Below are 14,431 nucleotides of genomic sequence, written 5' to 3'. Positions count from 1 at the left end.
GAAAGACATAATGCTAAGGGACATAAACCTTGAATGTTAGAGCTGGTTCTCAACGACATGAGGCACACCATTCTTAGTGCTTGCTTCTTCATCAGACCTGTGCGGATCTATAAACAAGTTCTTCAGAACCGAGTGATATGAACTACTCAACCGAAGAACATGATAGTTGTGGACAATAGTCTATTTTGATGTATTTGGTCCATCGTTTCCACACATATAGGGTTTGGAAGTTATTTTGGTTAACCTACAAAAGAAAACAGTAGACCAAAAACTGAGATGGTTAGTAGTGGTGGACAAGAACCTGGTATTTTGGATCTAGTCCATCGGATGAGACGACCTGCACGATGGACAACATGCGTTGTTAGAAGTGGACTAAAATTGGAAACGTTAGTAAGATATGGTGGACCATATATAAATTAGGGGAAATTAATGGTGGACGAGTACCTATGATCTTGGATCTGGTCTTCCGCCTTAGATTACATGCAGGGTGGACAATATTTATGTTAGAAAACAACTGAAATCGACCTAAAAGATACGGTCTGCCTAATATAACAAAGGCAAATAACATTAGTGGACAAAACCTGGGATGCAGGCTCTTGTCTACTAGATCGGTTTTTCTACAGTGTGTAACAAAGTGTTTTGTTTAAATGGACAGAAAACGCCAAACAAAGGAGACGTGTTAGACAACTGATTTATCTATGAACGACGGCGGCGGCCAAATTTCCATCGCTAAGAACAGACGCATCTAACTCTACACTGAAACAAATTATAGCAAGGGTAAAAGATAAGTAGACGACATCATAAAGCCAAAAAGAGTAAAATCATTCACTATCATACCAAGTGTCAGGTTCTGATTCGCCTATAACGATATATGGAGGCGAAGCCTGAGGATTCATCAATTTAATTGTCTGGATAAAGAAATTTATCACTCACAGTCGCTCAATCGCACGGTTTCATCACTCGGAGGCACTCAATCAAACATTCTGCTCAATTGCAGCGACAACGACATTTAGAAGATGAAAAGTCGATGCAGTTGGGGAAGTCGAAATTATGAGAAGAGAGAGTCGTTCGACCATTTGTTTATCCGGATGAAGTTTTGCATTTACCGATGAAGCAATTAATTGCTCTTCCAACTTTATGTCACCTCCCTCAAAACACAAAATCAAATAAAAATGTTAAAATGCTTTAATTTCGACTAAGATGGAAGAAGGGCATAATGGTCTTCTTACAACACCTGTGTGGCAGGCAGGAAAAGATGTTCTAGTAAATGGCATTGCTGAGAAAGTTTGCCTCTGTTCATGGCAGATCCGTCTAATTTCTCTTTTATAAAACTATTTATATATTTTTAAAAACCAGTAGAATTACCCTCAAAAATTTTGTTACCTATTGGTTTAATCATGAAAGTCACATAAATAGACAGTAAATCATAGCCCTACGAATTTTACCTGAACCAACGGAATTGAATCAAGTTTTTTGGTTTTTGGTTCGAGTTCAGAAAGTTTTAATGAACTGGTCGGTTATCGTTTTAAGATTTTGAGATTTTTTTTTGTCCATGGTGGTTGTAGGTTTCTCTGCTATATTAGGGTTTTGTAGATCGAGGATGAAGTTTGAACTTTGCGTTTCAAACAAAAAAAAAGATGAGTTTGTTTTATTAAAATATTTGATGTGTTTGGCCCAACTTATATTTAAATCTATACTAAATAAAAGTAGGTGCTATAAGCTCCTAAGGCTGTCCACATAGGATTTAAAACATCTAATAGGGATTCGACATGTCATTAATTAACATTTTTAAAAATTTCCAAAATTAGAGATCTCAGTATTTAATATTTTTGATATTATGTAAAATTTCTATATTAAAATACTTATAAATAAGTGTATTTACAACATCCCACATCGGCTAGAAAAATTTTAGACAATAGCTGAGAACGATTATAAATAAGATTAATATGCTTCCAACTACGAATGAACATGAAGCTTGATTTAACAAGCGTCCAAATTTAAAGATTTAAATATTTAAAAAGTTTTAAATATTACAATTACAAACTTTTAAAAGGTTCAAAAATATTATAGTTTTATATACTACAATTATAAACTTTTAAAAGGTTCAAAAATATTATAAATATTAAAACTCTATATAATATTTAAAAATATTATAAATAACCCCATAGAAAGTTTAAAATATTATAAAAGTTTCAATGTGTATGGATCTATAACCGAGTAAGTATACAAGTGAAAGAATAATTGAGTTCATGTGTTGATTATGCTGATCCATGAATTGCACAAATTTTACGAAAAGAGGCAATAATTTTGGTTTTGGAGTTTGATGGGTTAACAAGTTTTGTGGTATTTTAAAAAAAAAATTAAAATGATTATTCTATGGAAGAATGTGAAATAGCTGAGGTGGAAGAGGAAGAAGAAGAGTATAACGAATAACCGGACGAGAAAAATAATGATGACAATTATCACGAAAATTTGACAATGAAAATGACGAGAAGAAATATGAAGGATAAGAAAACAATGGAAAAATACACAAAGACATAGATGGTGGTGGTCAATTAAATATGAGAAAATGAGATTAATTCGTTATTCTAAAAATGTTTCATTTGTCCCGTGGTCAAATGATTTAGTATATGCAACATCACCAGTTCGAATGTTCAGTCCGCCTCAACGTCCAGTTACATCTGCTTCTTTTGATCAGATTTTTTTTTTCTTAACACAAGTGATTTTAAGATTTTTTTTTAAAAATTGTGTATCTAAAATAATATTTTTGCCTTAATAGTAATTTAAAGTTTTCTACAAGATAATATGTCATAATTGTCATCAATACAAAATTTATCAAATTAACCCACGCATAGCATGGGTTCAAAACCTAGTAACATAATAATAAAAGGAGCCCTAACCGTTCTTCTTAATTTCATAATAAAAAGAGCCCTAACTTAATATTGTATAATAAAAGGAGAAATTTCTCTAGTATCAAATAACATAAATTCAGTAGATTTTAACCCGCGGTACACCGCTAGACTATATTTTTACAACAAAAAAAATTTAATTTTTAAAAATTGTTATTTGTTTGTTAATTATGCTTCTTTTGTTTAGAGTTTAAGATTGTATAATTGTATTTTAATTGTTAATTATAAAATTCGATCAGTTGTATACCGCAGACACGTGACAATTATTTAGTTTTATTTATACTAATGTTACGTTTATACCGTATCGAAATTCTTATGGTTATAAAAATAGAAACTTTTACTGCTTTTTAGATTTAACCTGTGAAAGAATTATTGTTACATTTTTATTTTAATTTTTAGTGTTTTTAAATTTAATGATTAAGTTTAAAGTTATTTAGATTTTTAACCCGTGAAAGAATTATATCCATAAAAGTTATTTTGCAGTATACCGCATATTATTTATATACATACTCCAATTTATTGGATTTAACCCGTGAAATAATTATTTTTGCATTTTTTATCAGCATATTAATAACCATTAAAGTTTTAATTGTTCATATGAAACAATATAGTTATTACTGAATATTAGAGTTTTCAAGAGAAGAAAATATTGTATAGATATATTTGGCATATGTTATTAAGTGTAATAAATTTCTTAATATATAAATTGTTTTAGGAAATTATAAACCAAATTTGTAGAGACATTTTAGGAATCTAATTGATTCTGTTTGTATTTGCAATTTTTTAAGGATTAACTTTGTAAATAAGTATCACTTAAAGGACACCAAATGTACTTAATTTATAGAAACACCACGGGATAATTATTTAGTTTTATTTATTATAATTTGAGTAATCTGAGGAATCAACCCCTAATTACCTCAAATCAAGTAATGTAGATGACTAAATCTACATTTTACAATCAAAATATGTAAAGCAAAAATTTCTATAGAAAGTGTATACAAACAAAATCTCTAAAGATAGTTTTGATTATTTTATGGGATTAAAACTTTAATGGGTAGAGCTGTTTTGAAAAAATTTTAATGTATAGATATTGTTAAGATTTTATGACAATAAATGTAACACATGTTGGTTGATTTAAGAAAGTTTAGTATTTGAGTTTATCTGCAATGTTATTTATGGAATTCTTTTTAGGGATTAATATTATAAATAAAAATTTAAATAAGCAAAACTTAAAGGGTATAACACAAAATGTATTTCAAAAATGTTAATATAGATTTATTTAGAATGACTAAATTAAAATCCAATAATAAAAGAAGCCCTACCCCTTCTTCTCAATTTTCCAGTGACCAACGACAATTTTCTTCTTCGATTCTTCAAAACAACATTTTCTTCTCTTTTAGACTTTTAGTCGTCATTCTTGTTAAACCATCACATATGAAACTATGATAAGTTCTTAAGACTACGTCGGCAGGTGAAACACAAAGTTTGGAGATTCTAACGATAATGGCATTAGGTGTACCAAAAGATTCAGATAATTTTGGTTAAATCTTCAATAGCCTAATTAACCAATTTTTAAACCTAACCGTAATTAGTTTTGGTTAAAACTAACCGACTCAGTTTGGCTAGGTTAAATTGAAGTCGCATGACTAGTAAATCAGATCATCACCAAGTTACAATTCCTCCCAACTAAAAATTTTCTTTTTCAAAAAGAAAATTCATCTGTCCGTTTATGCTTCCTCAGTTTATAGTTTTCTTCATTCTATTACTTGATTATAATGCATGTGAATCGTATTTATAATTTATTTTAAATATATATAATTAAGTAGAAATTATATGTATATATTAGTAAAATATATTAGTAAATTATATGTAAATGTATTAATATGTATTGTTTTAATTCTTTCCTATGCTCAATACTTAAATTTTTTTATATTAGTAAAATATATGTATATACTTAAATTTTTTTGCACAATTGAACCTAATTTTTTTATATAAATAGCTTGTAAGTGTATGTATTATTATAATTACTATTTTAGTATTTTTCATAAATCTCTATATATAAGATTAAGTGTTTTGAGACAAAATCTTTCATTTGTAATGGGCTACATTTTTATTTCCAAACTATTTTGGATTGGACCAGATAAGGCCTCCTGTTTATTAAAATAGTGAAAGAATAATAATTGTAATTTTTCGGAAATGTAATAATAATTGATGAAATTAGAAAGAACACGAAACAACATCCTCTTCTTTGTTGATCGTCTTAACGCATCTCTCTTTATCTTCTTCCTCAGTCGATTCATCTTCGACAGATCTGTAAATTTCTCTTAATCGCAATTTTATTCATCTAAACTCTCCATCGATCCGTTATAGCAACCTGATGAAAAAACAAAAAAAAAAAAAAAAAAAAAGAAGATGCTTTCGGCTACTTATGATGGACGATCGACTTGCAATGATTGGGTTTCAGCCGGAGATTTTTCAATTTGGTTAATTCCTTCTACAAATCGATCATGTGGGTAAGCTGATTTTATAATCTTTCTTAATTATGTTTAATTACACGATTTGCAGCATCTATGTTGTGTACAGTTTGACCCCAATCTATTTTTGAAATAATGAAGCTGTATCAATTTGGTTAATTTAGAGGGTTTGTTGGATTATAGAAGATAAATTTGATTATAATTTCCATTGTTATTAACAAATTGCTGATATTTTGTTGTTTCTTTTATGGATTTGGAGAAAACAGTTGCGGGTATCAAATGTTAAATCACAATAATACGAACGGTATAACATCTCGTATTCCAGATAATCTGTAGCATGATATACAAAGTTATTTGAAATGACTTAATATCTTACAATCGAATCCAGGGGGTTATCGATTGTAACAGAGATAAATAACAATCAGATAAGTACTTTGGACATTGGTTAATTTATAATAGCTATAACTTATTGCTTTTGTGAATTGAAATGCTGACTACGGTTGTTGTATTCTTGTAGGCTAGCTGCTAAACATCAAGTAATTACACTTTAGAAAAGGCTGAGAAGATTCATCATGAAATATTGTTCCATGGAAATGACGTTACCGGTAGGTTAAGAGTATGAACATGGATATTAGTTATATTGGTGTATAAGATTAATAGATGTTTGTTCTAACCTGAGCATCAGCGAGCACCATGTCGAAGGTTTCACCAAACAGTGTAGTATATGTTTTCCAGGTATACAGGACACGGACTTGCACTTTCCATGAAGTCTTGAAAGGCTTCACATCTCGGAGGAAAGCATACGAAGAAGTCATTGCAAGGTATGTGTGAAAGTGTTAGACTCTAGATATGGTGTATTTGTGATGATTTTAATCTATGCGGTGATGAGTCTATTTATACGTGATTCATGTATTAGTGTTTAGGTTAGTGTGTTTAATGAAAGATTGTGTGGAAGCACAAAATCTTTGATTCTTTTTCCTGAAATTCTTTATTCGAATATTAAGAATTGAGCGATGATTGAGGTAATTGTTGGGTGATTAAGCTGTGAAGATTTCCTGGATAAATTTTGGAAATTTGATTGAGTGATGATTCAGGTAATTGTTTATAGTGATATAGTCTTGAAGATTTTCTTATTGATTTCGATTTTTTGTAAAACAAATAATTGAAAGGCTTTTTTTATTTTATTTTGTAGAGCCCGTTGATATTAGAGTCGAAGTCCATCAATTACGTACATACCGGGTTATATGTGAAAGGACGTGGATCCTTATTACGACCGGGTCGGGTAATGTCGATTAATGATTTATGACAAAATTACCCCTCCCAGTTTCAATTAACACTCTCCTTCATAACTAATTGAGTGACATTCTGGAAAATTTTGAGCAATTTTCGAATTTGTACTTCTCTTTTATATATATAGAGATTGAAGGTTGATTTTAATCTATAGTAGGATCGATCGGGTTTACCGTAATATCCGGTAAAAATGTATATCTCCATTGTGTGGGCTTTACAACAAGGTAAAAAGCATTGGAAGTTTACTAATGTAAACGAGGTTTTACATTTTTAGGGCTTGTTCGATGCACTGAAATGGGATTACCTTATGTTGAACATAATGTTAGGGGTAGATCCTCACTCCAACAAAAGGTCCGGTCCAGAAAAGGTCCAAATAAATCTCAAGGGAAGGAGGGGTATTTTGGTATTTTCATAGGACAAACCGACACAGTTACCCATAAATATGGACGTACGACGTTCGAGAAAATTGGTTGCACGAAAGAGGAAAGAATACGGAGAAGATGTACAAGTTCTCTCGTTCAAAGTCTTGAATCGACGAGCTTGTAGCTCTTCTTTCGTCTTACATTTCGTTATTTCAGCTAGTCTGATTTACTTTGTAGTCCGTTTTTTTGTGCCTCGACACCGATTAATAAAGAGAGTTTCGATTTCCTTTTAACCGAACTAAAGATTCTAATTGTGACCGATTTGGACATCAACACATAAGATGTGGCTACACATATCTATGAAAACCTGAAGAAGTGTGCTACCATATATGTAGAATACCTCCTAAAATAAAATATTTGATTGAGGTTAAGGAGAAGAAGCTTAATTTCTACAAGGTTGTTCCATGATTAGAAGGTAAAAACCAAGTTTGTGAGTCTAAGTATATATCTCTTACAATATGTAAACATGAGATTAAAAACATGTGCATGTAGGAGATGTGATATGATATGAGTGGAGTTCTTTGTTGTCATGTTTTGTGTATTATCACAAAAGAAGCTTGATCATGAAAATTACATTTTTAGTTGGCTCGTCAATTCAAGGTAGATTTGTAGCGATTCAATATGACTAATGAATGATATATGTTTCTAGATAAAAACTGGTTACGTAATAATATTGACACCTCCAAGTTTGGTTGAAGAAACTGAAGAAAAGGAAGAATATCAAAGTGAACAAAAAAAAAGTTTATTGGTATGAACTTATGTCTATAAAAAGTTATTAAAAAAGAAAAAGAAAGATTCCAATAAACTGTTTAAATCTTTAAATTTCTATAATCGATTACCAAAGAAAGAAAAAATTGAGGATTTAGTCAGTTAATTGAAATCCTTAAATTTTCTTTAAATCCAAATCTTTAAATCTGAACAGTTAATTATAAAACTTAAATGTTTTTTTTTTTTGGTAAGAAGGACTGGAGGAAAAAATGAAATTTAAGGATTTGAACTGTATCTTAAATCCTTCTTACCAATAAAAAAATGAAAAAAAAAAAATCCAAATCCTTTTACCAAGGAGGTGAAATCTTGAATCTAAAATTTTAGTAAGTGCCATTGCATTTTTAAGATTTTAAGGACCAACTTTGTAAGGTTTGTAAATGTTCGTCCAATAATTAAAAACAGAATAAGAAATTACGGAGACTGGGAAAAACAATGTACGAGTCGGAGAAGAAACCATAGACAAAACAAGTTGGGAAACCAAAGAAAATAAAGAAAAAGGGAGCTCTTCTGAAATCAAATGCTTTGATCCGAATTCGTTAATGGCGACTCAGATCTGAGGATAATCTCGTCTTCATTTCTGGTTCGATTATTGGAGGTAAAGAGAAGAAATTGAAGAACCCAAATGGATGATTTCACAGGATTGTTAGCGAGAGACTTCGGATTGAAACCACAGGGCAAATCAGCTCCGATGGCTCCTCAATCGAACTCTTCTGCCGCTGATTTCAACAGTTTCGCTTCTTCCTACAGCTTCGCCAACGCCGCCGGGAAAAAGTCCGATCCTTCGCCGGTGTTTGACGATCTTGGCCGCGATGGTGATGATCTTCTCTTCAAAGATGTGTTTAGCGGTCCAACACCAAAGTACGGATCCTCTTCTGGTGATTCTCGTTCTCCATCTGCACCGGCCTTTGACTATGATGCTATGTTTAAGGAACCCAAATCCAAATCAGCGTCCGTGCCGGTCTATGACAAGCCTGTCTACGATGATGAGGATGTGTTTGAGTCTATTCCTGAGCTCCAAATCCCTTCCACTTCTTCCCACTCAGCTAGGTTTGAGAACGTTTTCTCTTCCATCTCCACCTCACCTGCAAAGCACAGGAAACAGAACAGTTCTCCCTTCGATGATCTCATGGGCACCAATTTGGGGAAAACTGAGACAGACAGTGACCGAGAGAACAAGGGTAGCTCCGTTTTTGATGATTTGATTCCCGGCTTTGGTCGCACTAGCTCCCCTCCACCTAAACGGTAATATTCTCTCTTCTTCATCTCTTGTTACTAGTTAGGGTCACTGCCCTTCTAATTTGGGAACTTGCTTGCGTTAAATGGCTCAATGGTATAGAGCTTGTAGCATGAACTGTATTGGTTCGTAATGGAGAACTGTTTTCTTATATGTGTACTCTCTGAACCTTAAAGCAAAGCTCTTGTATGTAGAGCTGTTTGATTCCCGGGTTTGGTCCTCCTTCGAAACAGTTATATTTACCCTTCTTCTTCATCTGTGGTTACTGGTTAGGATCATGGCTCTTAAGATTTGGGTCGCATGAACTGTATGGTGCTTATGATAGCTGTTAACTTGCATAAAAGGTTCTCTTATGTGTACTCTCTGAACTTAAGAGAGAAATCTCAGAAAGTTTCAACCTTTTACTTGTCTTTCATATGCGTAATTTCATTTTGATCTGTGCCTAGGGTCACTGTATCTTAGCACTTATGGAGAGCTGTTTGATTACCTAGAAGCTTCTCTTATCTATATACCCTCTGAAAGTTTCATCTTTGATTTTTTCTTTTTTGTATAGGCATAGCTTTCTATCATTTGAAAGATGCTCTACTTTTTTTGAACAGGTCTACTTCAGAAATCAGTCAATCCCAGAAATTTCCGTATCAACCTGCCAAGACATCTTCCAATCTTGTGGAAGAAGACCCATTTGTAGTCTTGGAGGAGTCTGCGTCAACCCCTAGAGAACCTTTCATGGGAGGTTTCACTGATCCATTGGAGGAAATTGGTAAATTCAATAGCTCCAGCAACAGAAATACTGATCATGCATCTGTCCATGGAGGAGTATTTGTTGAAATTGACCCCCTCGATAGTCTTGGAAAATCAGGCCCAGATATGAATAGTAGAAGCCAGAGTCATTTAAAACAACCAGGAAACATCAGTGGCTCCCAGTCACCTGTAGAAAGTTCTAGGAGTTACCATTCTAAGAAAGCTTCATTTGACGATGTTTTAGAGCCACAAAATACGAGTGCTCCACCACCTACCAGTACAGAAGGAAGTTTTGAGTCATCTGATGATGTGTGGCTTACTGTATCTGAGATCCCTCTCTTTACGGAACCTACTAGTGCTCCGCCACCTGCGAGACCTCCACCACCAAGACCTACACGTCCTGTAAAAAAGAAGGTCAACGAGCCTTCTATATCGAGCTCCACTAACCACCACTCTTATGTTCCTAGCTCAGTTAGAGCTTCTGTCAATAGCCCAACAGCATCTCAAATGGATGAACTTGATGATTTTTCTATGGGCAGAAAGCAGACCGCTGCAAATGGACACCCTGAACCTACCTCTGGTGAAGATTCTGATGTTTTCTCTGATGCTGTTGCATCAGCTGCTGCCATGAAGGATGCCATGGATAGAGCAGAAGCGAAGTTTAGACATGCTAAGGAAAGGAGAGAGAAAGAAAATTTGAAGGCAAGTAGAAGCAGAGAAGGAGATCACATGGAGAATCATGATTCTCGGGAAAGGGAACTTCGAGAAAAGCAAGTGAGATTGGAGCGTGAAAGGGCAGAGAGGGAGGCAGAGATGGAAAAAGCCCAGGAGAAGGAGAGAGAGGATAGAGAAAGAGAGCAGAAAAGAATTGAGAGAGAAAGGGAAAGACTATTGGCAAGGCAAGCCGTAGAGAGGGCTACAAGGGAAGCACGTGAAAGAGCAGCCGCTGAAGCTCATGCGAAAGTTCAGAGAGCTGCTGTTGGGAAGGCTTCCGATGCCCGAGAGCGTGCAGAAAGAGCAGCGGTTCAAAGAGCCCATGCTGAAGCACGTGAAAGGGCAGCTGCAGGGGCACGAGAAAAAGCTGAGAAAGCTGCAGCAGAAGCTAGAGAAAGGGCGAATGCTGAAGCGCGGGAGAAGGAAGCAAGGGTTAGGGCAGAACGAGCTGCTGTGGAAAGGGCAGCTGCTGAGGCACGTGGAAGGGCAGCTGCCCAAGCTAAAGCTAAGCATCAGCAAGAAACTAACAATGATCTTGACTCCTTCTTTAACTCGGTTTCTAGACCAAACAGTGCTCCACGACAGAGAACCAACCCTTTGGTGAGATGGGATTATCTACTTCTGTTCTGATTTAAGTCCTTTACAGCCTTACTGGTGATTTGACTCCTCCTATAACTCTGGTTGTGTTTCAGGATCCTTTCCAGGATTCATGGAACAAAGGAGGATCTTTCGAATCTAGCAGGCCATCTTCGCAAGTGCCCTCTAGAGCAACAGAGAACTTGAGAAAGACCTCTTCAGCAACAAACATTGTTGATGATCTCAGTTCAATATTTGGAGGTACTGCAACCTCTGAGGTTTATCCATAATAATATGTTCATGTCTGTTAACTTGGTCACACTGAAACCCCCCTGTGTTGTATATAGCTCCAGCTTCCCAGTCTGGTGGTTTTCAAGATGTGGATGGAGAAACTGAAGAGAGACGACGTGCCAGGCTGGAACGCCACCAGAGGACACAGGAGCGGGCTGTATGTATCATTAGAGTTTTTCTTTGATGGGTTCTGTATCTTATAATGACACAAGATTCACCAGCATATTAACATGAATTGTTTTCTCTATCAGGCGAAAGCACTTGCTGAGAAAAATGAACGTGATCTTCAAGTACAAAGAGAACAAGCTGAGAAAGATGTAAGTTTCCTTACGGCGTGATTTAGCTTGAAATCTACACGGTGTCTTCCTTTTCCCTCCTCTGTTGTACCCATCTCAAATCATGTTGCTTTGTTGAGACATTTAAGTCTGGCGCCTTTTGCAGCCAGTAGTGTAAAACAAATTGTGCCACCATCCTTAAACCTGGATCTGTCTTGATTTTATTTTGTTTAATCACCTACGTATCTTGTGTGTTTAGAGGATTGGTGAGACCCTGGATGTTGAGATAAGACGTTGGGGTGCGGGGAAGGAGGGAAACTTGCGTGCTCTGCTTTCGACGTTACAATATGTATGTCTTATTGTCCTCTTTCTTTATTATTTATATCTCTGATGTTCAATTTAGGAATCCAAACTTTCTTCTAATGTTAGGAATCCAAACTTATTCTGATGTTGCCATGTAAATGAGCAGGTTCTTTGGCCAGGATGTGGTTGGCAGCCTGTTTCATTGACCGATTTAATTACCGGTGCATCTGTCAAGAAAGTTTACAGGAAGGCTACTCTCTGTATACATCCTGACAAAGTTCAGCAAAAAGGCGCTAATCTCCAGCAGAAATACATTGCCGAGAAAGTTTTCGACATGCTCAAAGTAAGTCATTGACCATTTTTCAGGAACTGCTACTTCAGATGACCCTAACGAATCAAATTAGATTTTGCATTTCCTCATGGATAACTAGAACTGCACAATGCATTGGGCTTCATCTCTTTTCTCATGACATTAAACAGGAAGCATGGAACAAGTTCAACTCCGAAGAACTTTTTTGAAAAAACCTGGGACTATGTTTTTGATAGTGTGTTGTTCGTCTGTCGCCCAAAAGATGAAGTATGTGGCATTCATAAAAAGCCAAAAGACGGTGCCCAAGTTGGAAGCAGAGAGTTGTTCATAGAATATGTATTCCCATTTCCCAAGATTGATGACCCAGCACTGCATCATCATATACCACGCAGCAATTGGGTATTCTTTTTTTTTATATATTTTGTTGCAAATTTTTCCTTCTCATTACCCTTCTTTAAGAGTATGATGTCAGATGTATTGATGTTGATTTCTGTATCAAAACACAATACCTGAGAGCTGTGTATTGTTGTTTCCAAACTATTTACATATATATATGCATATAACATTCTTTGAAGTGGCACGATGCGACTCTGTTGGCGATCTAGTGTCGCTTTTTCTATCCATCATGGTCTGAAGTTAGTATAATCACGCTAGATAATCTTTGTGAGCGTGTTTGTATATTCCGATACATCTTCACAGGAATTAGACAGTTTTTGTCTTTCTGGTAGGTATATTGTGATATCAATCTGAGTGTCTCAAGATTTGAAGTTTGAACTAGTAAAAGAGAGACCCGATCCAGTTTAGAAATCGTTTTTTCCGGAATGGTAATAATGTCTGCGTTGAATTCTTGATCACTTGTCCGAGTTGCAGCGATTAGGATTATGTATTCTCAGCTTTCACAGTAAACTCGATTTCAGCATTTCCATTATGGTAAGGTTAATAAGCGACATTTGCAGAATTCCACCGTGCCTAATGATCTCCGGGAGTTATATACAGGAAAAATTATGTGAACCCATCTCTTTTGAAGTTATTAATAGCTTATACAACAACCTCAAATGTATTACAAGCTTCACATGTTATGTATAACGCCTTCAAATTATAGTTAGTCTGAACACTGAACTCGGGTTTCAATCTGCATCCTCCCTCGAGATGCTCAGCGTGCGCTTCTGCTAACCGTTCTTGCAGAATGTCCAGATTAACCTGATGCAAAGGATTGAAGCCGAGAAAGAAAAAAACTCAAGGACAAGTTCAGGGGGTGAGAGTGACAAAGAGAGCTATAAAGAACAAGAATCTGAACCTCTTGGCCTTTGTTCAGCTGCATATTACACATGTTGCAGTAGATGTGTCGGTGATTCTCCATAAGCTTTCCTTTCTTGCATATCGGACACCATATCTGTTTTAGCTCCTGGAAAAACATATCAGAACAGTTAACTGGTTTCTAAGGTATTTGAGAAAACAAGGCTGCCCTGTGAAAGAGAGAGAACCAACCAGTTCACTATTTAAACACATATTGTGAGAAACCAAGGTGGCCAAGTAATCATCTTCCTCGTCTTCCCATGTTTGGTTCTGAACATACGATCCTGGACAAAGCACCACATGGGCATCAGTATTCATTCATGTATCTTTTTCAACGCAAATCTCATGAAGAACAAAGAAAAACTAAATGGTTTAACCATTTACTGTAGTAGTAGTCTCTGAACACAAATCCTTGTAAAATATCTGTTGCATTTCCAACAAAATCTCTTCACTATCACCTTCATAAACATCTTTAAGACCTTGCTCATCATATTCCCATAATATATCATCAGAATCAGGAGTTACAGTCTGATTCCCCGAGAGGTTTCTCGACCAATCCTCAATTTTTTTCAATTCGTCAGTTACAATATCCTGGAAAGCAGAATTGATAATCTCCTGAAAGTAAAAGAATCCTAAACCTCATCAGCATAGCTATAAAAAGAACAGTCTTTTGTTTTCTCCTTTATTGGGATTACAAAAACAGAGGACGAAAAAGAAAAAAAAACAAACCTTTCGATCAGAAGATTGACAATCAGAGAGCCTCAACTTCCACAGCAAACGAGTCCTATCTTCTCTAACTCTTCTGAAACAGTTTTCTCTAAACTGTGT

At 35.1% G+C, this 14,431-nt stretch overlaps 2 protein-coding genes and 1 long non-coding RNA gene across 11 annotated transcripts in view; 2 read left to right on the top strand and 1 right to left on the bottom strand.

Moving 5' to 3' along the window:
- Positions 5,116-7,328, top strand: LOC104719190. Of its 7 annotated transcripts, none has more exons than XR_002033599.1 (6): positions 5,116-5,418; positions 5,643-5,687; positions 5,772-5,988; positions 6,119-6,204; positions 6,576-6,665; positions 6,948-7,328. It is a non-coding gene; the product is annotated as an uncharacterized LOC104719190 (long non-coding RNA). The 7 variants fall into 7 exon arrangements; XR_756544.2 differs by lacking the exon at positions 6,948-7,328 and adding an exon at positions 6,828-6,940 and having other exon boundaries at positions 5,116-5,422; positions 5,650-5,687; XR_002033597.1 differs by having other exon boundaries at positions 5,117-5,418; positions 5,650-5,687.
- On the top strand, positions 8,260-12,822 carry LOC104719189 (auxilin-related protein 2). 3 transcript variants are annotated; one of them, XM_010437055.2, is made up of 8 exons: positions 8,260-9,105; positions 9,697-11,152; positions 11,245-11,389; positions 11,482-11,576; positions 11,671-11,736; positions 11,954-12,043; positions 12,164-12,340; positions 12,478-12,822. In XM_010437055.2, exons 1-8 carry the CDS (start codon positions 8,486-8,488, stop codon positions 12,514-12,516), a joined length of 2,688 nt encoding a protein of 895 aa, XP_010435357.1. In that variant the 5' UTR covers positions 8,260-8,485; the 3' UTR covers positions 12,517-12,822. The 3 variants fall into 3 exon arrangements, with proteins under 3 accessions (XP_010435357.1, XP_010435356.1, XP_010435358.1); XM_010437054.2 differs by having other exon boundaries at positions 8,261-9,105; positions 11,476-11,576; XM_010437056.2 differs by lacking the exons at positions 11,954-12,043; positions 12,164-12,340; positions 12,478-12,822 and adding an exon at positions 11,861-11,901 and having other exon boundaries at positions 8,261-9,105; positions 11,476-11,576.
- The window catches only part of LOC104720447, a 2,696-nt gene continuing 1,503 nt past the window's right edge, over positions 13,239-14,431 (bottom strand). Inside the window, exons 2-6 of the mRNA XM_019230754.1 lie at positions 14,333-14,425; positions 13,981-14,218; positions 13,796-13,887; positions 13,605-13,712; positions 13,239-13,507 (exon numbers count right to left, since the gene is read on the bottom strand). Coding sequence (XP_019086299.1) covers positions 13,346-13,507; positions 13,605-13,712; positions 13,796-13,887; positions 13,981-14,218; positions 14,333-14,425 — 693 coding nt within the window. The 3' untranslated portion in view covers positions 13,239-13,345. The remainder of the gene's footprint in view (positions 13,508-13,604; positions 13,713-13,795; positions 13,888-13,980; positions 14,219-14,332; positions 14,426-14,431) is intronic.

Source organism: Camelina sativa, chromosome 10 (genome assembly GCF_000633955.1).
Source record: "Camelina sativa cultivar DH55 chromosome 10, Cs, whole genome shotgun sequence".
NCBI classification, from domain to species: domain Eukaryota; kingdom Viridiplantae; phylum Streptophyta; class Magnoliopsida; order Brassicales; family Brassicaceae; genus Camelina; species Camelina sativa.
The sequence above is the reverse complement of the archived record's forward strand: the minus strand, read 5'-3'. Positions and strand labels throughout refer to the sequence as shown.

Bases quoted from the DNA above. Each gene is read 5' to 3' on its own strand.
- LOC104719189 (XM_010437054.2), top strand. From the start codon at position 8,486: ATGGATGATTTCACAGGATTGTTAGCGAGAGACTTCGGATTGAAACCA. The intron at 9,106-9,696 runs GTAATATTCTCT...TTTTTTGAACAG, and splicing joins AGCTCCCCTCCACCTAAACG to GTCTACTTCAGAAATCAGTC. The intron at 11,390-11,475 runs GTACTGCAACCT...TGTTGTATATAG, and splicing joins TCTCAGTTCAATATTTGGAG to CTCCAGCTTCCCAGTCTGGT.